Source organism: Passer montanus, unplaced genomic scaffold (assembly GCF_014805655.1).
Source record: "Passer montanus isolate IOZ18808 unplaced genomic scaffold, ASM1480565v1 scaffold163, whole genome shotgun sequence".
In the NCBI taxonomy this organism is placed as follows: domain Eukaryota; kingdom Metazoa; phylum Chordata; class Aves; order Passeriformes; family Passeridae; genus Passer; species Passer montanus.
This window is the reverse complement of record NW_024363494.1, coordinates 607,292-633,289: the sequence shown is the minus strand read 5'-3', so window position 1 is coordinate 633,289 and position 25,998 is coordinate 607,292. Positions and strand designations below refer to the sequence as shown.

Genomic DNA, 25,998 nt, shown 5'->3' with positions numbered 1-25,998 from the left:
CGCGCCCCGCCGCCGCCCGCCACCATGTACCTGCACCCGGAGGCTGCCAGCGCAGGTGAGCCCCGGGCCGCCCGGGAGGGGGGGACGGACACACGCAGGACGCGGGGACACGCACCGGGGGTGGCCGACCGCTCGCCGCCCCCCCGGGGATCCGCCGCGGCCGCTGCCCGCTTCCCCCCGCGCCTGCCCGGGAGTTACGGTAGTTTGGGGAGAAAGTCCCCGCCGCCGCTGTCACCGCGCTGCGGAGCTGCCGGAGCCGCCGGCGCCCCCCGCCCGGCGACACCCCAACCCCCGCGGGCAGCATCCTGCTCCCCAGCCCCCCAAAAAACACGGGGCGAGCCCCAAATCCCGCTGGGCGCCGGCGCCCAGACAAGCATCCAGCGCATCCCCCCTCTCCTCACCCTGCGGAGCTGCCGGAGCCCCGGATCCCCCCCGGGACACCCCGAGCCCTGGGGGCAGCATCCCGCTCCCCAGACCCCCAGCAACCCCCCAGACCCCCCGCGAGAGCCCCAAATCCCGCCTTCCAGAGCAGCATCCAGCGGTCAGCACATCCCTGCTCCTCACCTCCCGCCCCCTTCGTCCTTCTGGGGGTCCCTGTGCCCCGTCCTGCTGCACCTCCGGAATGACACCGGGACACGCGGGGGTGGGCACCCGGGGAAGGGGCTTTCTCCGGCGCGGATTTGCTGAGCTCATGCTGGGAAGGCAGCAGTCGGCCCCGCACCAGGGAATCTGGGACGCCGGCGGGGACGTTTTGGGGGTGCCCGAGCCGGTGCGGAGACATAGGGATGCTGCCGGAGCGCTGCGGCTTGGCGGGGCCTGGCGGCTGTCCCCGGCCGTGTCCCGGGGCCCGGGGAGCGCACGGAAGGACAGCGTGTCCTGCGGTGGCGTGGGGACGTGCCGGCGGGGACAGCGGGGACAGCGGGCGCCGCCGGGGAGAGCTGCAGGTGCCAGGCCTGCGGGATCCGGCCGGCTGGGGCACCGCCACGCGCTGTCACCCACGGCAGGTGACAGCGTCACCGCTGCCCGGGAGCTGCCAGCCCCGGCCGAGCTGCCTTCGAGGGCAACTTCGCGCCTGCCCGCGGCTGAGCGCTCCCACCGGGAGCGGCTCCATCCCGTGCCACCGCGACCCCGCAGGGATGCCCGGAGCGCCGCACGGCACTGCGTGGCCCAAGGTCACCCGGCTGGGTGGCACAGGGGGGACACGCCAGCCTGTGCCCACCGGCAGCGGCGTGACGGGGCTGCCCTTCCCTCCCGGTGCCCGAGATTTGCTCCCGCCTTGTTCCCCCTCCAAACTTTGCACCTGCCCCCAATTTGTCCCCCTTGTCCCTGCCAGGTGTCCCCGTCGTTGGCCGGTGGGCCACTGACGGCTGCTTGTGCCATCTCCAGCTCTGCTTGGCGGGCTGGAAACTCCCAGGGCAGAGCTCGAGCCGCCGGATTTGGGGGGACAGAGCCCTGTCCCCGCTTCCCAAAGGCCGTGCCCCCCGGCTGCCGGGGCTCCCGTCACGTGGGAGTTGTCGCACGTCACCGGCGGCGGCTGTGCCGTGGCGCCGGGAGCCCTGGGGTGCTGGGGGTGCGCACACCTGGGCAGCACCCCGGCACCGCCTGCTTCCCTGCATGTTCCCACCTATCCTGGGCTTTCCAGACGTGGCGCTGACCGGGTGCCGGGTCTGTCCCCCACCCTGATGGGGGCTGAGGGGGTGCTGTCATCTCACACCCCCGCAGGATTTGGGAAGAGCCAGCCAAGCCACATCCCGGGGTGAAGCAGTGCCTGTTGTCGCCCCAAAACCCTGCCCGAGGTGGCACCAGCCTCGTCCTTCTCGTCCCCTGCTCCGTGTCACCGTGCAGGGACAGTGGCTGTGGCCCCCAGCGCTGGCTGCGTTTCATTTGGGGAGAAGATGCCGGGAAATTTGGCAAACTTTGCTGCCCAGGGAAAGAGGGATCTGGGGGGCAACGTGGAGCCCGGAGGTGCTGCCGGGGTGGTCTGGTTCTGGGCTTGGAGATGCCCGAGGGGCTCTGGGCTGGGCTGGCAAGGGGTGTTGGGAATTGGGATCAAGCTGAGGCGCTCCCCAAAGCGGCTCCCGCCAGCTGGAGGATTTTTTGGGGAGCCGCAGGGGGCTGTGCTGCTGGGGGACCACCAAACCCTGTGTCCGGAGAGCCGAGTCCAAGCACGGAGCAGAGCTGGGGCTGCCCGCAGAGCTGCCCTCAGACACCGTCCCCCTTGCTTTGGGAACACCGGACAGCTCCCTTGTCCCTGCCAGGCTCTCCCCACCCCACCCCATCCCTGTCCCCTCTGGGGTGACATTCTCATGCCCAACGCTCCATCTCAGCGCGGCCAGCAGGTGCCGGGGGCCCTGCTCCGCACGTCCCCATCTTTCCCGGCTGGAAGCGTTCCGAGCAGAGCCGCGCGGCGGCTGGAGGTGGTGAATCAATAACCAGGCAGCAGCTGCCTGCTTTCCCCCCGCGCCGCCTCGGAGCGGGCGATGGAGCCCCCGGTGCCGGCGCGGCCGGGGGAGCGGCTCCCCGGGGCTCGGGAGGAACGCCGGGCTTCCCGAGGAGCCGGCACACGGCGAGGAGCGGGGCGGGGGCCCGCAGCGGCGGAGGGGCTGCGAGCGGGATGAGGCAGCGTGACGGGCGGCAAGGCAGACAAAGAGCGCAGGGATGGCAGCCACGGGCCTCGCCGGGAGCCGGGCACCTGCTGCAGCCCCGCGTCCCGCACGGAGCGGGAGCCCCAGCCCCCCTGGGACCCCCATCCTGCGCTGCTCTGGGGTCCCCCTCCCCGGCAGCCCCTCGCTCCAGCCCGAGGGATGCTCCTGCCGGCGTCTCGGAGCATCCCCCGCGGCCTCACCCCGGCCCTTTGTCCCCCACGGCGACTCCATCCCATTTTCCGTGCCCATGGGGGGGGGGTCCGCGCGGATGCCGAGCCCCCCACGGTGGGGGTCCTCGCTCCCAGCAGCCGCCATCAGTTCGAACCCTTTCAGCCTCCCCACGGCCGCACTGGCGCGTCCCAGGACCCTCCCGAGCACGGCTGGGGCACAGCAAGGGCAGGGAGCGGGGGGCTCCCCGCCGGGCGGGGGGTCTGGCGGGGAGGTCGTGCTGATCCCCCCTGACTCCGAGGAGCGGGAGAGGAGCTGGAGGCGGCTTTTCCAGCGCCTGATCTCGCGGCTTTTCCGCCTGCCGAGGAAGGAGGGGGGGAGCGGGGAATGAAGACAGATGCAGATAATATCGCTGCCACCCCCCGGCCCCCGGGGGCTCAGCTACAATATCCATTATGGATGGAGCCGGCAGGGAACGGCTCCCGGAGAGCCGCCGGAGCACGGGGATGATGGGCACAGCCCCAGCGTCTGGCAGGGGGACGGACCCCGCTGCCTGTGGCTGGCGGGGGGTCTGGGGGACGCGTGTGGGGCCGGGCTGGGCGTGGGGGGCGGCGGGCTGGGGTGTGCCAAGCGGAGCATCCCCCATCCCCGTGGGTGCCAGCCTGGCTGTGGCACGGGAGGCTCCGCGCCCGCCTGCCAGCTCCGGGTGCCCCCCCGGCGCCCCGTCCCCTCCTGGCGTCCCCGGGCCTGGCTGCAGGAGGGAGAGGGTCACCTTGGGGGGAGTTAATGAGGTTTGAAGGGAAGCGGTCGCGCCGGCGGGGACGGAGCCGGCGCGGCGGCGGAGGGACGGCACAGCGCGGCAGCCTTGCTCCCGGCCCTCCAGGGGGGCACAGCCCGCGGGATGCACCCCGGGGGGCTCCGGGTATCCAGGGAAGGAGGGGTGATCGGCTCTTCCCCTGCGGATGGGGCTGTGGGACACTGGTGGCTGCGGGGGGCGATGGGTCCTGTCCCCGCTCCACCATGGATGACCATCCCTGCTGCCCCACGGATGACCCTGGCCCTGTGTCCCTGGAGGATGCAGCCCCGGGATCAGGCTCTCCTGGAGGATTTCCACCACCCCCACCTACCCCGGGCACCTTCCCATATCTGAGTCCCCAGTCCTCGCTCCGGGGCCTTCCTCGGCCCTTCATTCCCCTCCTCTGCCTCCTCCCTCCGAGCTGCGTTTCTCCATCTTTCCATGTGCTCCCCTCCAAGCCTCCCCTTCCTCTCCCCGCACCGCCAGCCCCCGGCTCTGAGGGCTGTGGCCGACCCTGAGCATCTCCCATCCTTGAACTCCCTGCGGGAATCCTGTCCCCACGGTGGCCTTGCTGTCACAACATGCGACGTGACCGGGGGGCACTTCCCGAGGGGAATCAGGGAGCTGGGGAAGCCAGCGGGGGGCTCTGGAGCCGGGATGGGCAGCAAGGAGCCTGCCCGCCCTTGTTCCCTGGGAGCCGCTGGCTCTGTGCCTGGCCTCTCTCCTGCTGTCACCCGAAGGGCTCGGGAATGATGGAGAGCCCCGGGCCGAGAGGCTAAGTGGCGACGGCGCGAGAGCTGGCAGTGCCACTCGGGATGAGAGCCCAGCCCGCTCCTCCGTGCCCGCTGCCAGCGCCAGGAGAGGGTTCTGCGCCAGGGAAAGGGGGGCTGGGGTGACTCCAGGGTGGCGAGCGATGCCCAAGGGCTCATTTTTGAGCCGGGATGACGTGGAGCACCAGCCTGGCATGAGCGGAGTCCTCTAGGGAGCAGGGGCGGGGATGGGGATGAGGATGGGGATGAGGATGGGGATGAGGATGGGGATGAGGATGAGGATGAGGATGAAGATGAGGATGAGGATGAAGATGAGGATGAGGATGGGGATGGGGATGAGGATAGGGATGGGGATGGATGCAAACCATGGGAGCAGAGGAGGCTCCGAGGTTCTGGGTGCTCCTCGGGAAGAGAGGCACTGTGGGGACCACGAGGCAGAGAAACCACACGGCTCTCCGGAAATCCTCGGCCAAAAATAGCCCAGCACCAGGGAAGGAGCGCCTTCCCTTGCCAAATTCTCCCTCCATCCCCAGCTCTCCTGCTCGCCGTGGCCATGGAGCGGGGAGGGTGGCATCGGGGCTGCAGGGGACACAGGAGGGACTCGTCCATGCATGGCAGTGGCCATGGGGCATGTCTGGGAGCACCTGGCCGGAGCTGTGCAGTGCTTTGGGACGGGGTTCCCCTGCCCCAGCCCCCCGTGGTGGGGTTGGTGTCGGTAGGTTCTGCACCCAAAGCCCCCCAGGAGCAGCAGCTCGGCGTGGGGGAGGCAGAGCCGGCCGGATTGACAGCTCCGGGGGATGGACAGATGGCTGGATGGAGAGGCAGATGTGTACGAGGGATGGATGGACGGATGGATGGATGGAGAGATTGATGGATGTGTTGCAGAGGGGGAGCACGGATAGACAGGCAGATGGGGAGCAGACGCCCGTCCTCGCCCAGAGCACGCCTGGGGTGCTGAGCTGTGGCACCACTCCTCTCCCCGAGGCTCATTCCAGGATCCTGCCGGGCAGCGGGATGGCCGTGGGGCTTCCAGCGATCCCTCACACCTGCAGAGCCCCTGGGAGCCCGTGGGCAGGTGGCACCGCCGGACCCAGCTGGCCCAGCCCTCCGGCTCTTCCACGTGACGCGCCAAGCCTGGCTCACAGCATTCCCAAAATGCCCACTGGGTTGTTACCAGGCACGGCAGCCAAGCTTCGTCCCCCTCCGTGCCCATCCCTTCTCCCTCTCCCCGTGCCAAGGGCTCGGATTCCACATTCCTGCTGTGCCCGCCGGGGTCCTGGCCGGCTCCCCCCGCCCGGGATCCTGCACAGGAGAGAAAGCTGCAAATTCACAGCTTTTCAGCTGCATCCTAAAAATAAGAGGTTTGGGAAATATCAAGCAAATGAGTGGGAGGATGAGAAGAGGAGGAATTGATGGCCCGGCGCCAGGCAGGCAGCATCTGGGAAGCCCCGGCGTGACAAGGCGGCCACCTCGCCGGGCGCCGTGCTGCCCTCCAGCCCGGCAGCACGAGGGGCCGCTCCGAGGCCGCATTCCTGCCCCGTCCCTCCCCATCCCGCAGCTCCTCCCCGGCACCACCATCCCCGCCGGGCTCGGCGTCACATCCCGCTCCGGCCCCGCGGCTCACCACGACGGCGGCGCACGGTGGAATTTTGGGAGGGCGGGGGGACGCGCTGCTCGCTTGGCACCTTCTCCTGCTGCCCTTTTCCCGGGAATGCGCCCGTTTCCGCTGCCGGTTTGGAGGCTTGGCACGTGGAGCCGTTTCTCTGCGTGGAGCCGTGGATGTCGGCTTTGATCAGCACTTCCAGGGAGCTCAGCGGGGGCTTGGCCTGGGGGGGCTCCCCACGGCTTTGATTTTCCCCCCCAGGGTGCTTGGCATCCATGGATCTCGCCGCTGGAACGGGGTGAGTGGGAGGATGCTCCAGGAGACGGGGCTGCAATACTGAGCAGCTGCCAGGGAGACGCAGTGACCACAAAAGCTGGGAATTTTGGGGTCTGGAGCCAAAAATATGGCCCTGAGAGACTGGACAGGGCCATCCTCACCGGGATACCTGCAGAGAGGTTGGTTCCAGCCGCGGTGCCACAGGTGTGAGGCTTGTTCCAAAGCCTTTGCTCATCCAAAGCCTTTGCTCCAAAGCCTTTGCTCATCCAAAGCTTTGGATGAGCCTCCACCCCGTGGAGATTCCAGCCTCTCCATCCTGTGCAGGAGCTATTGTTTGGGAGAACTGGAACCATCCCTGGATGCCCCTTGCAGGGGCTTTTCCTTCCCAGCATTGCTCCAGGGCCGTGGGCTTTGGCTGGAGTTGATGGGGCTGAATGCTGGGATAGGCACAGGGAAACAGGGAACTGGGGGGAAATGGGTGGAGCTGCCTGATGGTCTCACCGTGCCTGTCCTGGAGCTGTGCACAGGGAAACAGGGAACTGGGGGGAAATGGGTGGAGCTGCCCATGATCCTGATGGTCTCACCATGCCTGTCCTGGAGCTGAGTGTGCACAGGGCCACCAGCACCACAGAGCCACCACGGTGTCCAAGGCTGCTGGCCTGCACAGGCACACTGGAATGCACGGGGACTCCAAGATGCCAGGGCCACCAGGATGCACGGGGACACTGGGATGTGCAGGCTCACTGGGACACACCAAGATCCACAGGATCACCAGGATGCCCAGGACTACCAGGATGTTCAGGGACAGTGGGATGCCCAGGGCCGCCAGGATGCACAGGGTCACCAGGATGCACAGGGATGCTGGGATGTACAGGATCACTGGGATGCCCAGGGCTATCAAGATGCCCAGGGCCACCAGGATGCTCAGGGACACCAGGATGTGCAGGACACCAGGATGCACAGGATCACCAGGACACCAGGATGCACAGGGATGCTGGGATGTGCAGGATCACTGAGATGCCCAAGGCCACCAGGATGCTCAGGGACACCAGGATGTGCAGGACACCAGGATGCACAGGGATGCTGGGATGTGCAGGATCACTGAGATGCTCAGGGACACCAGGATGTGCGGGACACCAGGATGCAAGGATCACCAGGATGCACCGGGCAATCAGGATGCACAGGGCCACCAGGATGCTCAGGGACACCAGGATATGTGGGACACCAGGATGCAAGGATCACCAGGTGCACCGGGCAATCAGGATGCTCAGGGCCACCAGGATGCTGAGGGACACTTCTGGGTGCCCCTGGCATGGGCAGTGCCATGGCTCCCACGCCCACCATTCCTGCACAGGCCGGAGCTGAGCTGTGTGTGGGATCCCTTGGCACTGGCAGCTCTTCCAGCCTCAGGTGCATCGTGCTGGATCTCACGCCGCTGGAGAGGACTAATCCCTCTTGGATCTCCGCACCTCTCCCTGTGCCGGGGTCGGGTTTGAAGTGTTTCCTCACATCCATAAAGGCCAGAGCTCGCTCGTGCTCCGGAGGCAGCTAATCCCGAGCCCGCAGGAGCGGCGGATAAAGGAGCAGAGGCACGTGACCGCATCCCTGTCTCCCAAACATTCCCCATCTCCCACCCCAAAGAGGGCACTGTGCAGGGGGTTCCCTGCTTGTCCTAGATCTGCCATGGAGACCCTTCCCCTGGATCCAGAACTCTCTCCAGTGGCACAGGGACCCTCTGCCTGCATCCGGAGCCCTCTCCCCCCGGAACAGGGACCCTCTTCCCTGCCTCTCGCAGCACCACACAAATCCCACGCTGGAGAACAGCGGCGCTAAGGAGGCAGGTAATCCCCTCATCAATAACGGCCTGGAAAAGTGGAATTATATCCCTTCAAGTGGCATTGAATCCTGATGAAAGCGCCGCAGGGATGTTCCACCCCCCTCCCATCCTCCGCAGCATCCCCTGCTCTGCCAGCACGTGGGACGGGATTGGGACCTCGATCCCTCCGAGGAGGGACGTGCGGTGGCCCCCCCTCACTGTGCCCTCGGGATGAGGCAGGACCAGCGAAAGGCCGCTGGGATTTGGGACACAACCGCAGGGACCCCACGGCCGTGGACCCCCGAGTCCCACGCAGCCGTCTCCATGCTCCCGCCTGGATGCGCGCTGGCAGCCGAGATTTATGGAGAGCGGCAGGGAAGGAAGGCCAGCGGCGGCGTAAACAAGCGTCGCGTTTGCACCTTGTCACCCGCCCCCGGGGCTGTGTCCCGCTGCCACGCGGCTCCCGCGTCCCCCCCGGATCCGCCCGCCCCAGGGCATCCCGTGCCGCGCATCCCAACCGGCACAGGGACCCCGCACCGCGCCCCGGGGCTGGGGACGCGCCAGCAACTCCGAGCGGCTCCGAGTCTTTAATTAATCGAGCGCTAATTGCCTGGAAAACGAGTCATTTAAGTCACGCTGAGGGCGGCGCAGCCTGGGGGCCGGAATGCCTCCCCCCGCCCTGGGGACGCGGCGTGATCCCACCGGGAAGGGCCGGAGCCACCTCGTGCACAGGGACACCCCCTGGGGCCCCCCGGGCAGGATCCCGCCGGTGAATCCACTTGGGTGACGCCAGGTTTGGGGGATGGTGGCACCTTGGCACCGGGAATTTGTCCCCTGGAGCCGGCGCTCCCTGATGTCCCTCTCCAGGCGCTGCCCCCGCAGTGCCCACCCCTTCCCTCGCCTTCTCCTCTGATTCCCAATCTCCAGATTAATTTGAGGATGAACTTGACCCCGCGAGGACCGAAGGATCTGTCGGAGCTCGGGGCTAAGCCAGAGGGGTCACGGTGTTCCCAGCTGGAGCAAGGAGAGCTCATCCCAATTCCCAGTGCTCCCAGCAAGGCCCGGTGCCACTCGCACTGGTCGGGGTCGCAGCCGAGGGGGTGCCGTGCTTCCCATTCCGGCTGCTTCCCATTCCCCCGGCAGTTTATCCAGCCGGGGTTTATAAATGTTGGAAATTAAGGGCTGGTCCCAAATTCCCTGCTAGGCAACAGTTGCTATGTGAGTTTTATACACAGGCTCCTCGTGATCCGGGAGCGATGGAGGAGCTGCCTTTGGATGGAGAGAGCGCGGGTGCTGCAGGGGGGACCTGTCCCCAAAACCACTGTCACCTCCTGCTCAAGGAATTGTTATAAATGTCCCCTTCACGGCCACCACTCCCTTTCCTCCTCGGATTCCAGCGGGGATGTGGGAGCTGTGGGAGCCTCGGCACGTGCCGGCGGCGATTCCAGAGCCCTGATCCCCCCTCCCGGTCCACTCTGACTCACCCCGGCCTCGGAGCCGCCGGGAATTTTCGTTACAATAACAAGGTCTGCGGGCGAATTAATTATTAACGTTTATTGTTTAATATTTATACTGCAGCACGGCTCCCGGCGCTGCTCCGGCCTCGCCGCCTCCCGCCGCCAGCTGGGGCTCCCACCACGGACAATCCCACCCCAGCGGGCTCGGCAGGATGCGGAGCATCCACAGGGATGGGGGTCCTGCCTGGAGACAGAGCTGAGCTGGTTTGGGGTCCCACTGGACCCCTCCGAGCCCCCTTGGGTCAGTGTTCTCACCCCACCCCGGTCATCCTGCGTGCTGGGAGCCTGGACGTGAGCAGAAGTGCTGGATGAGGCTGACGGGTCCTTCCCACGCTTTTGGGGTCCCCAAGGCCAGGCTGGGGAGGAGGGGGCCTGCGCTGCCATTTGGGATGAATCCATGTGGGATTGGCGTGTAAAGCAGTGGCCGTGGCCTTTGCCAGCTGTGCTGGTTTTCCCAGGGTGTCAGTGGGGATTAAAGCTCCAACCTGAGCTCCCGGGAAGTGCTCAGGCCGGATTCCCCCCAGGACACACCGGGAGCTCACCCAAAGGGGTGGCCACTGTACTGGGACACTGCAGAATGGAGCTGGAGCCTGTTGGACCACATTCCCTGTGCTTTCCCTCCCTGCACCCCGGCGCACGCCAGGAACACCCCAGGATTTAGGTCTGACCCCCCCTTTGTGCTCTGCTCCCCCCAGGGACCCCCTCCCGCGACGTCCTCCTGGTCTCAGCCATCATCACCGTCAGCCTTAGCGTCACCATCGTCCTCTGCGGGATCTGCCAGTGGTGCCAGCGGAAAATGGTGAGCGTCCCGCTTCCCTCCCGCCCTCCCGGCATCCCGGCGCGCCCCGGTGCCGCCGGCCAGGGCCGATTCCCTCTTGCAGGGCAGCAGCCAAGCGGAGGCAGCTCCCCGGAGCTGCCGGCTGCAGCTTTTATTTGGGCTTTTCCGGATGTGCTAATGAAATGTTTGGGCGAAACTGTTTGTGTGGCACAAAGGGAAGTTTCCAAATATATGGATATATATTGGTGACGAGCCGGAACGAGCTGGCCCCTGTCCTGCTGGGCACGCTCCTGCCTGGAAAAGCCCCGTGGGAAGGCGGCCAGCCCGTCCCTGGCAGCGCCGGGTGCCGTGAGCCATTCCCGCCGCCCGCTGTGCATCCCTGCTTCCCTCCCGGATCCCACCGGGGGCTCGGGACAGCGCTCCCTCCCGCCCCGCGTCCTTCCTCCTCCTCCTCCTCCTCCACAGGACGTGCTCGGCCACGTTTCCTTCGCCATCGGAATCGAATCTGGGTCAAGTGCTGCGATGGCAGCGGCGCTTCCCGCCAGGGAGGTGCCCACCCCCAGCCGTGGGAAGGCAGCGCTCCCTCGGGAATGGGAGAGGAGGCAGCGGGAGGTGCCAAGGGCCCTTCCAGGTGCCACCCAGGGCATGGGGAGAGAGAGCTGGCGGAGGAAAAAGCACTGGAAAGGAGGAGGCTGGAGCTGGCAGAGGAACAAAGGAGTGTGAATTGGCCGGGAAGGCACATCCCAGCCGGCCCTGGACCGGAGCTGGAGCGGCTGTGTGGGAATGACGGCCAGGCCTGGCCGGCTCCGGGCGTGCCCACGCTGCCACCTCTGCCATGTCCTCAGGAGCTCTGAGCCACCCCAGCTGGGGACACGGACTGGGAGATAATTCCCTCTGGGATGGCCTGTGAGCACCCAGCGAGGTCAGGCACCCTCGTGCCTCCCGCTGGGATTAGCCCAGGGGCATCCAAGGAGGTCCAGGTGCTCCCCTCCAGCTCCTGGCAGCACCAGCCCTTGGGCATCCAAGGAGACCCAACATCCCTGCAGTTCTGGGCAGGATGAGCCCATGTGAATCCAGGGAGGTCCAGGTGTGTTTCCCTGCAGCTCGCAGCACCAGCCCTTGGGCATCCAAGGAGACCCAACATCCCTGCAGCTTCTGGCAGGATGATCCCATGGCTGCCCAAGGACACTGTGCTGAGAATCCAGGTGTCCCAGCAAGCCAAGGAGATGGCTCCATGTGGATATGGAGAGGCTGGGAAGAAGGAGGAAGGAGAAACATTCCAATTCCATGGGCAGGCTGGGTCAGGCCTGCCTCCTGGGATGCAGGACAGTGGGATGGGAGGGCTGGTTCTCCACCCATCCTGCTCCTGCAGCTGTTCCCATCCCACCTCATCCCCCTGGCACTGCATGGAGCATCCTCGCTCCCAATTGTTGGATAATTGGCATTAATTGGCTCCTGCCCACCCTGGCTCAGAGCAACGCTCGGAACCTGCGGGAGTGCCCTGATTACCAGCCCCAGTTTGGAGCCAGCTCCAGCTTCATTATCCTATGGCAGCACTTCCCTGGCGCTGGGAAAGGTGAACTCAATTAATTCAGGCACAATTAGGCCTAAAATTATCCACTCCTTCCCAGTGAGGCCATGGAATGGGATGCTGGTGGCTGTGGCCGTGCTGTCCTCGGGGTGAGGCAGGGCATGAGCCCCCAGGGACCAAGGGATGGAGCCTGTGGGAATTTGCTGCCTGGATGGGTGGGATGGAGACCACAAGGGAAAGGGCAAAATCCAGGTCAATTCTCTAAGTGGTGTCAACTCCCATCTTCCATTGGGATACTCCAGGGGTCCTCTGCAACCCCCTGACCCCCTCTCCTCTCCTTTCCACAGGGAAAGCGTTACAAGACTTCCCTGGAGACTGTGGGAACTCCGGATTCCAGCCGAGGCCGCAGCGAAAAGAAAACCATCAAGTAGGTGCCAGGATGGGGGGGGAGAGGAAGGACAGAGGTGGCCATCCCTTCTCCCAGTGGGAGAGGGGCTCTGGGAGACCGGGAGAGCTGGTGGGCATCTCCAGCATCCTGGTGTATCCCACTGAGCCGTGGGCATGACGGAGTCACGGGAACGGCGGCGTGGGTGTCCCAAGGGATGCTCCAGGCCTGGGTGTGGATTCTGAGCTCTGCCCGGGGGGGCTGGAGCAGCTCTGCATCCCACGGGCATTCCATGGAGAAAGGAGAGCCCGGCTGGGGCATCCCACGGCACTGGGTAGGGAGTGAAGTGGAGCCTGGAAGCTGAGGCTGTTCTCCTGGGCATCCAGATCCAGCACTGCCTCTCCACACCCTCCGCAGGCCTCCAGGGAGGAGGGAGCTGGACACCAGCAGGGAAAAAGCTCCTGCCTGGAATAAGCCTTTGGAAAACTTCCTCCCGTGGTTGGCCTGGGTGTTACCGGGGTGCAGGAACACCTGGACGGCTGCTCCCAGCCAACCAGGATGAGCTGGGAACGGAGGGGAAGGCTCATCCCACCCGATGTCATGGCACGGGCAGCTTTCCCAAACTCCAGCACATTCCATACAGCTGGCATCAACCCGGAGCTGCAGGTGGGCATTGGAGACTTCTCCAGTCTCCCAGCACCAGCGGGGAGCTGCTGGGCCCCCAGGCCCTGGCACCAGCTCCAGTGGCTTCCCAGAGCCAGGAGGTTCAGGTTCTGTGCTGGCATCAGGCCAGTTCCTCGGGAAGGGATCCGCAGGGAAAGGGATCCAGAAGGGTCCCCAACACGCAGCAGTGTCACAGTTAACCGAGCGCTTCCAGGACCCGGCTGCTGAGCAGGCGAGGACACACGGACAGGCGTGCCGAGGGCGCACGGACACACCTTTGGGAATGCCCTACAGGCACCGCGCTCGCCGACACCTCCGTCACCCCCCACATCCTTCTCTCCTTCCCAGCCGGCGGAGCCGCCCGCTCCTGTCTCTCCGCAGCTCTTCCCATCCTTCCGTCCATCCTTCTGTCCGTGCCCGTGTGTGTGTGTGTGTGCTGCTGTCCAAGGGTGGGCTCCCCGTCTCTCTCCGCAGGATCCTGGCGCTCCGGGGGCGGAGGGCTGCTTTTCCTTCTCTCTCGCAGGAATTCAGCTTCTCTCTCTTGTATTTCCCTTTTCTTTCTCCCCTGGAATCCGGCCGCTGTAGCGATCTAGACAGAGACTTTTGGAATAACAATGACAACACAGTGCAGCAGAAATGGAGCTCCTACCCTCCCAAGGAGTTTATCCTAAACATTTCTCCTTACGCTCCGTACGGTGACCCGCGCCTTTCCCTCAAGTGAGTCTCTCCCTACCGAGTTTGCTCCGTGTAGTGAGTATATGGGCAGCACCCTCTTGCCTTCCTCCTCCTCCACTTTTCCTCCTCCTCCTCCTCTCTCTTGCTCCCGGGCTCCCCGCACGCCACCCCATGGGCCGTCCCATGGAGACGAGCAACCCCTCCTTCCCGCACTCCCGGGGCCGGCCGGGATCTCCCTCCAGGACGGGGTTGCGCGTTGGGGGCACCCCCTCGGCGCGGGGACGGGTCCCCCCGGGGCTGGGCTGCCGGCGAGCGGGACCCTCCTTCCCGACCCCTCTCCCTCCTCCGCCCTTTCTCTTGGATGTTTTGCCGAGGCCCCCACGCACCCCGCGGCCAGGACCCCCCCTTTTTTTTTTTTTTTTTTTGCCGTGCTGATGTCTCTCTTTCTCTCTCTGTCTGTCTGTCCGTCTCTTGTCCGTCTGCCCCCTCCGGCTCTGTCGCCCTCCCCTCATTCCCCGACGGCTCCCCACGTTTTCCACGTCCGTCCGTGTGTCCGTCCGGCTCCCTTCGTGTCTGTCTGGGGGGGTCCGGCCGCCGGCCCGGCCCAGTGGCTCTCTGTTATCAGGGGCCAAACTGACGGCGTCGGCCGCCGCCGGGCTGTCCGGGGACCGCGACGGCCGGCCCGGGGACAAGCAGCGGCTCGGCGAGGATGGAATGAGGAGCAGCGTGTCCGCCCACAGCGAGCCCGGAGCTGGAAAGGCCGCACGGGGCCGCTGGCACACGGTGCAGAGCCACTTGGCCGCAGGGAAGCTCAGCCTGTCCAAGTGAGTGAGCACGGCACGGTCCGGCACGGCACGGCCACGGCCGGATGCGCTTGGATGGGGGCCACCGACAGGACCCCGGGGCCGCCAACAGGTCCCCAGGACCACCGTGCCGAGGGAGAGGAGGCGTTTCCCGTTCTCCCAGCGGTGTTTTGGCTCAGGGGCAGCAGAGGAGGCGGCCGGGCAGGAGCAGCACCTTTGGGTGCTGTGCCCAGCGCTGAGGGTGGCCCTGCCCAATCCCGCTGGGAAGCGGCTCAGCATTCCCAGCTCGGGTTCGCAGGGTAGGCAGCGCCACCTCGGTGGCGTCCCGAAGGCAGGAGGTGCTGTCCCATGCTCCCATCCCTCAGGGACGATCAGGGACAGTCTGTGGCATCTTCCCCCCGTGCGCTCCCTTGGCTCCCGGCACAGCCACCGGACCCGGCGCCGAGAAAAGTTGGGGAAAGCCCGGCACGGGCCAGATTTAGGGAAAACCCGAGCTCTGCCAGCTCTGCGGGGCTCCAGGCCGGGGTGGGGGTCTCGGCGAGACCCTTCACTGCCGGCAGCGCCGTGGCTCTGGCGCGGCTGTGCCGGCCGTGGGCTCCGTCCGGCGGTCCCGGTCTCTGCTCCGGTTCTCGGCGCTGGGATGCGGCAGCCGGGGGGTCCCGGCAGCACTCCGGGACAGCTCGGTGACAGCGCCCGCTCGGCGTGAGGCCGCTGCGCTCCGGTCGGGCGCCGGGAAGCAGGAGGGAGAGGAGGAAAAGCGGGAGCGGCGCAGCTTCAGCCGCTCCCCGCTGGGAATCCGGGCAGGGATGGAGCAGGGCGGCAAGGGCAGGGTTAAGGGGACGTGGCGGAGCACCCTGTTTTCCACCACCCCCGGGACTGGGGGTGTCCCGGGGGTGCGGGCCGAGGGTCGGCGGTGCCGGTGCCGGTGCCGGGGGATCCACCCGGGCACGGGCAGGGCGCGGTGCCGCCTGGCACGGCGCTGGAGGAGCCCGCGCCTCCAGCTGGCGCGGGGCCGACAGGAGCCAGATTTAGTTTCCTGTGACTGAGAGGTTGTAAATTGAACTAATTTAGGATTCGATAGGAAAACGAAAGGAGGTCGGCGGCAGCGCGGAGGGGGGCGGGGGGGCGGCAGCGTCCGGGCAGTGCCTTTGGCCCCGGCCGTGGGGCGCCGTCCATCCTGAGCTCTCCGCTCCTCTCCACTCCCCTCCCTCCTCTCTCTCTTTCTCCCACCTTTCGCTCTTTCTTCACCTCCTTTTTTTTTATTTTTGGTGTTTTTTCGGAGCTGTCTATCCCTCCCCGCTCCCTCCCTGTCCCCGCTGCTGGCATTGCACGACGGCACAGCTTCCTTCTCCCCGCGCTCCCGGCCGGCAGCGCCGGGACGGGGACAGGCTCGGGGGCTGCTGCTCGAGGCCGCTCCTCGGTGCCAGGCGGTGGTCCCGGGAGGACTTTTGTCCCCTGATCTCGCGGCCACGAGCTTCCCAGGCTGCCGTGGGCAATGCGGCTGCATGGGCTGCGCCACGCATGTTCTGCACGGCCGGCGCCGCTTCCTTGGGGCATCCCGCTGCTCTCCCCGCTCCGCCGCCCGCACGAAGCCCGTGCGCCCCGGGCCGGGCTGCTCCGCTCTCCGCGTCCCACCAGAGCTGCGTCCGTATCCCCCAATCCCATATCTCGCAGCCCGGCTGGAGCGTGGCTTGGCCCCGGGGACGCCTCTCTGGAATGTCACCCCCACGGGGGTTCGGCGGCGCTGCGGGATTCCCCCTTCCCGCAGCGTCCAGCACGGAGGGCATGGGACGCCGAGCCCCCGCGGCGCCGCTGCCGGGCGCTGGGCTGGACTGGGAGGGACTGGGACGCTGGGATGGGCTGGCTGGCAGCACGTGAGCGGGCGCCACGGGATTTGCCTCCCCGCAGCAGCCTAATTATCCCGCAGAGCAGGTCGGCCGGCGTGCTGGGAAGGCGCTGGCGGAGCGGCGGCCGCGGGAGCGGGTGGGCATCCGGCCCTGGCGAGCCCGCCGGGAGGCAGGATGGTGGCTGCCCGAGCCCCCCGTGCCGCCGGCAGGGCCGAGCCGCGGGCGAGAGGCGGAGGATCCGGGCGCTGCCCCCGCTGGCTCCCGCCGGAGCGCTCCCTGCGCTGGGGCATCTTCTCTCTAACTCTCTTCTTTTCCTTCCTCCAATTTTGCCCCTTCACCTTCTTCTCCTTTCTCTCCTCTCCTCTACCCTTCCTCTCCCTAAGTTTCGAGGACTCCACCCTGTCCACAGCCACTACCCTTGAGTATATCCCCACCTCAGCAGGCGATCCCAAATTCCAGAGGCCCCGCACGCTCGTGCGCCAGCAAAGTCTGCAGCAGCCCCTGAGCCAGCACCAGCGCGCCAACCACAGCCAGCCCACCACCAGCCAGAGCCTGGGCCACCTCCAGGCCCACAGCGGCTCCTCCGCCGCCGCCGCCGGCTCCCGGGGCTCCCGCGGCGGCCCGGCGCGCCAGGGCACCGCCGCCGGCTCCAAGCAACGGATGGCCGGGGGCAGGAGCCGCTCCAACCCCGGCAGCTGGGACCACGTGGTGGGGCAAATCCGCAACCGCGGCTTGGACATGAAGTCCTTCCTGTAAGTGTGCGTTCGCCATCACTGCCGTCTGCATTCTCCCCTCCGCCCCATCCATTCCTCTCTGCGTCCCTTCCCCTCCTTTGCTCTCTCTGCTCCATCACTCTCCATCAGCCTCTCATGTGCTCTGTCCCTCTGCTCCTTTGCTCTCTCCACCCCTCTCTCCATCGCTCTGCTCTGCTCCTTTGCTCTCTCCATTCCCTCTCCATCCTCCTCTGCTCTACCCCTCTGCCCATCCCTCTCTAGAACCCTCTCTCCCTCCCTCTCTCCTCTATGCCTTCCTTCTGCTCATCCCTCTCTCCTCTGCTCCTTTACTTGCCCCGGCGCAGTGGCTCACCTGTCACCCCCTTGGGGACACGCTGCCCACGGCCTGCGGGAAGCTCCACGTCCCCCCCGGCTCACGGGGGGCTCAGGGAAGGGGCTCCTGCCCTTCCCCAAAGCGCTCTGCCACAGCCCTGGCCATCCCCTGCCATCCCCAGGGACGGCCACCAGCGAGGTCTCCAGGGAGTGACATTGTCACGGTGCGGGTGGCAGAGTCTCCTGTGCCGGGGTGACCGTGAGTAGGGCCCTGATATCATTCCCAGCCAGAGGAGCCTTGGGATCTTTAATCCTCCTTAACCCCATCTCCTCCATCGGCTCTGGATTTCCAGCATCAAACCCCGGGGACTAATCCAAGTCCCGTGTTGTCACCGTATCTCGGCGCATGACATTGGCCCTCCTCTGCAGAGCTGGGCCCCCCGGCTCCATCTTCCCTTGGATTCTGTAGCTCCTCCCTGGCCGTTGTTTGCCCCCTGGCACCCTGGAAAAAGGAATGCTGAGATCCCAGCTTTGCTTTCTGCAGGCTGGTGACATTTGGAGGGGGATGCAGGACTGACCTTGCCCCTCCATGAGTTGACACAGCACTTCCTGCATCAGGATTAGATGAGACACACAAATTTGGGTGTCCATCCCACCCTTCCCGCTCTGGTGAGAGGGTTGAACCTTCCTCCAGGCACCCTTGGATGCACTGCTCGAGATCCCCTCTCCACTCTACCCTCTCCCAGGTTCCTCCCAGCTCCATTTCCCGGCTTCCCGATGTGGAGCTGCGCTCAGCGGCCACCCGAGGGTCACGTTCTCCCTGTTTGCCGCTGCTGGTTCCAGCCTGACTTGGCGGAGAGGGAGCAGCCGCAGAGCCCAGACGTGCCGAGTCAGCGCCGCTCCCCAGCGGAGGAGCCGCTGTCATTTCCCACCGCCTCTTTCCCCATCCATCGATTTTTCTTTCGCTCTTTCACCCCGTTCACCCTCCCCGCGCCGCGGGTAAATGCGGTTACAGACCCGGAGAGGTCAAAGAGCCTGCCCATGGCACCGCCAATCCCTTCCTCCATGGAATGATGCTGGCACCTCACTGCTGTCACGCTCTCCCTCATTCCCAGCCCCTCCAGGCATCTTTTCCCCCCTTCATCAGGATTTTGGCACCCTCCCTCGCCCGGACCAGTGGCGGAGAGGCACAGCGCGGGTATCCACGCCTGCCGAGCTCCCTGGAGCCGGCGCCTTTCTCCCCACAGCCCTGTGCGCCCATCCCGGCCACCGGCACCTCGCAGGAGCCGGCGGGGACAGCCGGGGTCCCCTGGCCGCCGGGGCTCCGCGGGACGCCGCCGGCTCCTGCCGGTTCCCTGCCTGACGCTGTGTTCTCCTCTCTCTTTCTCTCTTTCTCCCGCTGCCGGCGGGGCCGCCCGGGCAGGGAAGGCCGGATGGTGGTGCTATCCCTGGTTTTGGGACTCTCAGAGCAAGATGACTTTGCCAATATTCCCGACCTGCAACCCGCTGGGACGCAGCCGAACCAGGCGAACGCTCAGGGGGACAAGAGGTATGAGCGAGGACGAGGCCAGTCCCGCAGGAGGAGGAGACGAGGGCCTCACCCAGGGTGGAGGAGGAGGAGGAGGAGGAGGCTGGCCTCGTGGAGCGCGAAGGTTGGAGCGGCACAGGGTGGCCCAGCGGGCACCGGGACGTCTGAGCTCTCCCCGGCAGCGGCACCCGCGGTTCTGCCTCTGGAGCGGCGGCACCGAGAGGACCCCCATCCCTTCCTCCTCCCTCCTCCCTCCTCCCTCCCCCTCCTGCCCTTTCCGGCCCTGGCTGCATGCGGGGAGGGGGTGCGGGGGGACACGCTCAGGGACAGGGGGACACGGGGGGTACCCCCCAGGTGATGCCGCATGGGCTGAGCCGCGTTCCATCCCGACACGCTGCTGCCGCCTCCATCCCGGCGGGATGGGCAGCTCCCCCGGGCATCCGGGGACACGCTGCGGTGGCAGGGAGGCAGAGCGAGCGCCACGGGCCGGGAGGATGCCGTACCCCCGTTCTCCTCCGGCACGGCCCGGCCCCTCGCCTCCGGCTGCTCCCCGCATTCCCGGCGTGCCGCCGGCTCGGCACCGGCGCCCGGCCGCGGCCACCGGCGCTGGCTGGCAGAGGCAGAGGGTCCGTGCGCCGCCGGGAGCGGGTGTTCATCCCCTCCGGAGTGGGGAGGAGGTGTGAAGCCGGCGGGCGCTGCCTCCCCGTGTGCTCGGCGTGCGGATGAACTGGCACCGTTCTCGCCCGCCGGCTATTTTTACCCCGCTCCGCTTGGTTTCGCTCCATCTTTTAGCACTTCCCTCCCCAGCGTCGCGCTGCGCAGCCGGTCCCCGCCGGGAGCACCGGCAGCCCGTGCCGGCCGCCGGCTGCCCCGTGCCGAGGGACGGGGACGTGGGACACGGCGGGTGGGGGGCTGTGCCGCAAGACCCCGCTCCCCGCTTGCCTCAGCTGCCCGCTCCGAAACCCCATCGCAGCACGTGCATGGCATTCCGCACCTCCATCCCTCCCGCTCCTCGTTCCCTGGACTCCGCAGGACGGGGCCGGCTCAGCCGGCGGAGGGGACGCGCTCCGGCAGCCTCGGCTCTCTCCCGCCCCCCGACGCTGCCGACCACCCGCTCTTCTTCCTCAAAACATCTCCTCCATCCCTGTTTCGCAGCTTCTTCCTTCCAGCCTGTCCCCGGCGGCTCCAGCCCGGCGCCTCGGCGTGTCTCCTGTCCCGGCGACTCCGTCTGTCCGTGCACCCGCCCCGCTCCTCTCTCCCATTCCCTCCCGGCAGGCCGGCGCTGGACGACGCTGCTCCTCCTTTCTTTTGCTCTCTCCCGCTCTCTCTCCCGCTATCCGTGACCTCCGCCGGCATTCCCGGCTCCACCGGCGCCTCCTCGCTCAGCGGCCCCGCCGCCGGCTCCTCCACCTTCATTTTCCCTGGTTTTAACCTAATTTTGCCTCCCCAGCTGCCTCGGCCTCTCTGGTCCTTCCTGGGTGCCATCCCGTGTGTGCGTGTGGGTGTCCCCATCACCCCGCCATGTCCCCTCCCGTGTGTCTGCGTGTGCTTGGCGTGGTGGCGTGTGTCCGTGGCATGTTGTGGCTTCCCGTGTGTCCCTGCGCCTCTCGGTCCGTCTGGTGGTTTGTCACCGTGTCCCAGCTCGGACAGGAGCCGTGGCGGGGGGGTGGGAGCATCCCTGGCCGCCTGTCCCCTCCGCCACGTGCCTGTGTCCCGTTGTCCCCGTGCCTCATGGCAGTGTGGCCTCGGCGCATTCCCGCCTGTCTCCATCGCTGCTCTGTCCGTCCGCCTCCCACTGCTCCCGGCTGCCCACCCTGCCTGGCACTGTGCCCGGGAGCCACCATGTGTGGGGACAGCCAGGACAGTGATCCCAGGGGTGTCTCAGCCACAGGAAAGTGGGGCAGGGGGCAGTGAGCCCATGTGGAGCACCCGTGGGTGCCTGGCACCCACCGGGATAAGAGGGTGTGGTGTGTGAGGAGCAGCCAGAGCTGTGGGGACCGCGCTGTCCCTGCCATCGCTGTGGGACGTGGCCAGGGGGACCTGCTGCCGTGTCCTAAAGGTGCCAGGCCACCAGCTGGCTCTGGGAGCAGGGCCAGGATGCTGCAGCCACCGCGTGTCCCGGCAGCGTCTGTCGGGCGCTGGCACAGCCCAGGCTCAGTGTCCGCTGGCAGAGGGTGCCCGGGAAGCCCCTCGCTGTCTCGCCCTTGGCTCCCGGCCCCTCTCCTCCAAGGCCTCTCTTCCTGCAGGTTGCCGGCCGGTGGGAAGGCTGGGAATGCTGCACCGGCACCGGGGCAGCCGCCGCTCGATGAGTCCGACCGCAAGACGGAGCCGCACTCCTCCGTCTCCGACCTGGTCAACTCCCTGACCAGCGAGATGCTCATGGTGGGTGGGTGGGGTGTGCTGGGTTTGGGGGTCTCCACGCTCGGTATCCAACCCTCCCAGCTCTTCCCTGCGCCATCCACAAGCGCTCCGGCACGTCCCTGCCCGCTGTGCCAAGTCCCCGTCGGCTGAGCCGACGCGCCGCGGACGCGTCCCCCAGGCTGGCACGAGGGAGCGAGCGGTGCTGGACACGTGAGGGATGCGCTGTCAGGAGGAATTTGGCTAATTGGAGCTCCCGTTCCGCGGGACGAGTGGCGCCGAGCCAGGAGCCGTTGGAAGCGGTGGGGGCAGCAGGAAGCCGGGGAGAGGCTGATGTCCCCTGACAGCTGGCAGGGCTGGGGTCTGGGGGACGGGGCTCGGGTCCCCGCCAGTCCCCGGCACTGCGCTCACCCCCCTCCTCTGCCCCCCTCCCGCAGCTCTCCCCCGGCTCCGAGGATGACGAGGGCCACGAAGGCGTCAGCCGGGAGAACCTGGGCCGCATCCAGTTCAGCGTCGGCTACAACTTCCAGGAGTCCACCCTGACCGTGAAGATCATGAAGGCGCAGGAGCTGCCAGCCAAGGACTTCAGCGGCACCAGCGACCCCTTCGTCAAGATCTACCTGCTCCCCGACAAGAAGCACAAGCTGGAGACCAAGGTCAAGAGGAAGAACCTGAACCCGCATTGGAATGAGACCTTCCTCTTCGAAGGTATGGATTGGGATGGGCTGGGGGGGATCAGGGTGGGAGCAGAGCCTCGTGGGACCCTCCTGGGGTTCAGCTCAGCTCAAGCCACCAGAGTGGTGGCTGGTGGTGATGCGATGGGTTGGCCAAGGCACCGAGGCCAGGCTGGATGTGCATCCCATAAAGGGGATGTAGGGGAAGGTTTGGAAGGCGCCGTGCCTCCATGGGTGGGTGCAGATGTGGGAATTAATGTGGCAGCAGCTCCTTGTGCCATGGGCTGCTCCCCGTCCTCTGCCTGGTGCCAGGGTCTTGCCACCAGGACAGGAAGGGTGGAGCAGTCCTGGAACTGCTCCTCACCCCCTTTGGCTTTTCCATCTCTGTCACAGGGTTCCCCTACGAGAAGGTGGTGCAGCGGGTGCTGTACCTCCAGGTCCTGGACTACGACCGCTTCAGCCGTAACGATCCCATCGGAGAGGTGTCCATCCCACTCAACAAGGTGGACCTGACCCAGATGCAGACCTTCTGGAAGGACCTGAAGCCCTGCAGTGATGGCAGTGTAAGGCCCTGGGCGCCCCCATCCCCCTGGGGAGGGGAGGTGACTCGCTGTCCCTGCAGTGTCCCAACAGGACCACCCCCCATCCCAAACAGGACATTTTCTGCTTCAACATCTGACAGAGATTTTTCTCTTCACAGATTTTATATTAAGTAGCCCAAAGTCTCATTTTGGGTCAAATCAAACTGTTTCAGGTAGACCTAAAATGAAAGTTTTTTCTTTGTCCTGCCTCCAGCAAGACCAGAAAATGTCCCACTGGGGGTGGCCCTATTTCCTCCTGCCCTGATTTTCTGTGCCTTCCCAAACCCCACCCTTGGGCTGCTGTGGTGGGGGTCCCATGCCAGCACCCTGCTCCCACAGAGGAGCTCTGGGGGGCATGGGTGTCCCCAGAGAACATGTGTGTCCTGCAGGGAAGCCGCGGGGAGCTGCTGCTGTCGCTGTGCTACAATCCCTCAGCCAATTCCATCGTGGTGAACATCATCAAGGCAAGGAACCTCAAAGCCATGGACATCGGGGGCACCTCAGGTATGGCGTGGGCTGGCCCCGATCCCAGGCGGTGTTCCCTGGCTCCCATCCGGGGCTGAGGGATCTCCTCTCCCACCAGATCCCTACGTGAAGGTGTGGCTGATGTACAAGGACAAGCGGGTGGAGAAGAAGAAGACGGTGGTGATGAAGAGGTGCCTGAACCCCGTCTTCAACGAGTCCTTCGCCTTCGACATCCCCACGGAGCGGCTGCGCGAGACCACCATCGTCATCACCGTCATGGACAAGGACAGGCTGAGCCGCAATGACGTCATCGGCAAGGTGGGTGACACGCCGAGGGACACCCAGGTGGGATCAGGGACAGCCAGGCCCAGGCTGCCAGCGCCTGGTGCCATCTCCAGTGTGAAGCGTGGTGCAAACCCCTCGTTCTGGGTGTCACGGCCACAGAGGGCTGGAGCTCTCCCAGAAAGGCAGGGATGGAGCATGGGGGGGCCACACCAGGATGGATCCCACCCCCAGGGATTACTCCCAGGGAAGGGAACGGTGGAATTATCCATGAAATCACCCAGCTCATCGTTAGTGCAACGATGACAAATGAGCGCCATAATCTCCATCCATGATCCCCAAACGCCGTGCTGGGGTCGGGACTACTCAGCAGTTGGGATAAATCCATTAAATAAATCCCTGGATCAGCGCTGCAGGCTGCCGGGCAGGGGTGGAGGGGGCAGAGTCCCCAGTGTGGGCACATCCAAGAGCCCCATTCCAGGGATGGACAGGCAGTGGCCATGATATCCCACTCTCCGTTAAAACCCCCCCGTGGCCTGAGGCTCGCTAATCACTTTTGATCTCATAATTAGCAGCGAGCTCTGCTCCATCCCGGCTCTCCGGTGATGATCCGCGGAGCCGGAGCGGTGGCACCGGCTCCCCGAGGTGGCAGCAGCAACAGCGAGAGCTGGCACACGCGCTTTTCCAAGGCGCCATATGGAAAATTGAGGGATAAAAATAGCCCGGCTCTGTGCCGAGCCGGAAAAGCGGGGCTGGAGCAGTTTGGGGGTGAAGGCGTCAGAGCCGGGCAGCGGGATGGGGATGGAGAGGCCGTGGTGGCTCCAGGGATGCGTTTCCCGCAGATTTACCTGTCCTGGAAGAGCGGTCCCGGCGAGGTGAAGCACTGGAAGGACATGATCGCCCGCCCGCGGCAGGCGGTGGCACAGTGGCACCAGCTGAAGGCCTGAGCGCCCCCGGACCGCGGGCTCGGGGTCCCCCTTCCCAGCTCCCAGCCCCTTCCCGCGGCTCTCCCGGCCAGGGACCGGCGGGACAGCGGCCTGGCTGGCGGGAACCCCTCGGGAGGACGGGGACGGAGCCCCCCCGAGCCCCCGGGTTCGCCTCTCCCCGGGCTGCGGGGGATGCGGAGCCGCCCCCAGCCCCGGCCGAGGAGGTGCCAGAAGCGATGTCCCCCCATCCCTATTCCCACCACCGGGCAGGACTTCTGCGAGTGCTTCCAGCCCCGCTCCCGGAGCCCCTCGGCCCCTCCCCGGCCTCGCCCCCTCCCCATTTCAGGGGGTCAGGCTGCGGGTGCAAGAGGGACCCTCCTCCCTCCCCTTTCAGCTCCATAAAACCTCTCGGAGCCGCCAGCGGAGCCACGGAGCCCCCTGCCCCGCGCCCTCCCCCCGCACCCCCTCGAGTCTCCCGGGGCTGGCGGGGGACACCGAGGGGAGGGCACAGCCCCTTTTCCTGGGATCGGAAGCCATGACACAGTTCCTTATCCAAAGCGGGCTCCTCCGTGCACTGCCTTCAGCCGGGTTCGATGCTTTACCTCCGTCTTGGGTTTCGGCGGGAGCGGGGGGTCCCTAAGCCGCCCTGGGGACCCCGGTGCTGCCCTCGCCCCCAGCCCGGGCTGCAAGGGGCCCCTCGGGGGAATGCGGAGCTCCACAGGGTCCCCTTCCAGCCGGGCTGATCCGGGCGCCGGGGCTGCTCCGGGAGCTCCGTGCCCACCCCTGGGGATAAAGGGTGGAGCGAGCGCTGTTGTCCCCATCGAGGGCAGGTGACATTCCCTGGGCTGGTGGCATTCCTTGGGACAGCCAGCCTGGCAGGATCAGTGCCAGCAGCAGCATCCCCACGGAGCCCTGGGATGCACACGCCAGACCCCTTCCCACTCCCTGCGACCCCCCAAAAACAGGGACAGACCCACCTGGGAGCCCCACAGGGGTGACAAGGGGGTCGGTGGTGGCTCTCCATGGCAGACGCCAGATCATCCTCAGTCTTCCTGCTCCCCCCGTGGCAACCTTGGCTCCCAGCAGCTCCCACAGCCCCAATTTAGACGATTTTGGACAATCTGGAGAGAAGTCATAATACTGCTATTACAGTAATAACAACGCTTTTAGGGACATTTGTATTTTTTGTCATATTCTCTCTTTTTTTAACATAAAAGAAGAGACTTACATGCCTGGGGAAGAGGTGGCAGGGCCAGGGCTGTGCCAAGCCGGGTGCCCCCCACGGCCCCTCGGGCACCCCGCTTTTCCAGGCTGGATTCCTCGTCCGCGGTCGGGCTCCCCGGGGGTTTGTGTGTTCATTTTTAACTCTAGAGCTCGTAGCCGTGATCTTGTTCAGGTTCTCTCTTCTTCATGTGACGGTAACATCCAACTGGTGTGTAAAATAAAGAAAAACAGGAAAAAAAAAAGATTAAAAAAAAAAAAACAAACAAAAAAAAAAGAAAAAAGAAGATAAAAAATCCATTAAAGAGCCCGGCCTGGCCCGGCTGAGGAGCGGCTGGAGTGGGGGGTGCCCAGCTGGCAATGCCAAGGGTGGGGCACAGAGGTCGAGGCGTCTCCTTTGAAGAATCCTATTTTTGGGGAGAGGGGCCCCTCGTTTTCTGGAGGCAGCCCCTGCTCTCAGTAATAAAGGACAGTCAGTAACTGCCAGCGTGAGTCATCTGTGGGATTGGGGAAAGGCAGGGGGTGGATCCTGGGGTGGGAATGGGGTGAGCACCACAGCTGAGTTGGGTGGGCATCCCCTTGGCACTAAGCATCCCCCTCCCACAGTGTTATCCCCCCAGACCTGAGCATACCCACAGAGTTAT

At 66.0% G+C, this 25,998-nt stretch overlaps 1 protein-coding gene across 5 annotated transcripts; it reads left to right on the top strand.

The window, feature by feature from the left end:
- On the top strand, window positions 1-25,840 carry SYT7 (synaptotagmin 7). 5 transcript variants are annotated; one of them, XM_039703373.1, is made up of 13 exons: window positions 1-55; window positions 10,287-10,390; window positions 12,248-12,327; window positions 13,534-13,665; window positions 14,232-14,447; window positions 16,657-17,025; window positions 18,743-18,868; window positions 21,094-21,229; window positions 21,643-21,913; window positions 22,273-22,442; window positions 22,850-22,964; window positions 23,044-23,243; window positions 24,050-25,840. In XM_039703373.1, the coding sequence occupies exons 1-13, from the start codon at window positions 25-27 to the stop codon at window positions 24,152-24,154; spliced, it is 2,055 nt and encodes a 684-aa protein (XP_039559307.1). In that variant the 5' UTR covers window positions 1-24; the 3' UTR covers window positions 24,155-25,840. The 5 variants fall into 5 exon arrangements, with proteins under 5 accessions (XP_039559307.1, XP_039559310.1, XP_039559311.1 ...); XM_039703376.1 differs by lacking the exons at window positions 16,657-17,025; window positions 18,743-18,868; XM_039703372.1 differs by lacking the exons at window positions 1-55; window positions 10,287-10,390; window positions 12,248-12,327 and having other exon boundaries at window positions 12,341-13,665.
- Window positions 25,841-25,998: the final 158 nt, after the last annotated feature.

Coding starts and splice junctions, on each gene's coding strand:
- SYT7 (XM_039703372.1), top strand. CDS start 12,881: ATGTCATGGCACGGGCAGCTTTCCCAAACTCCAGCACATTCCATACAG. Junction 13,666..14,231: donor GACCCGCGCCTTTCCCTCAA/GTGAGTCTCTCC, acceptor GGCCCGGCCCAG/TGGCTCTCTGTTATCAGGGG. Junction 17,026..18,742: donor TTGGACATGAAGTCCTTCCT/GTAAGTGTGCGT, acceptor CCGCCCGGGCAG/GGAAGGCCGGATGGTGGTGC.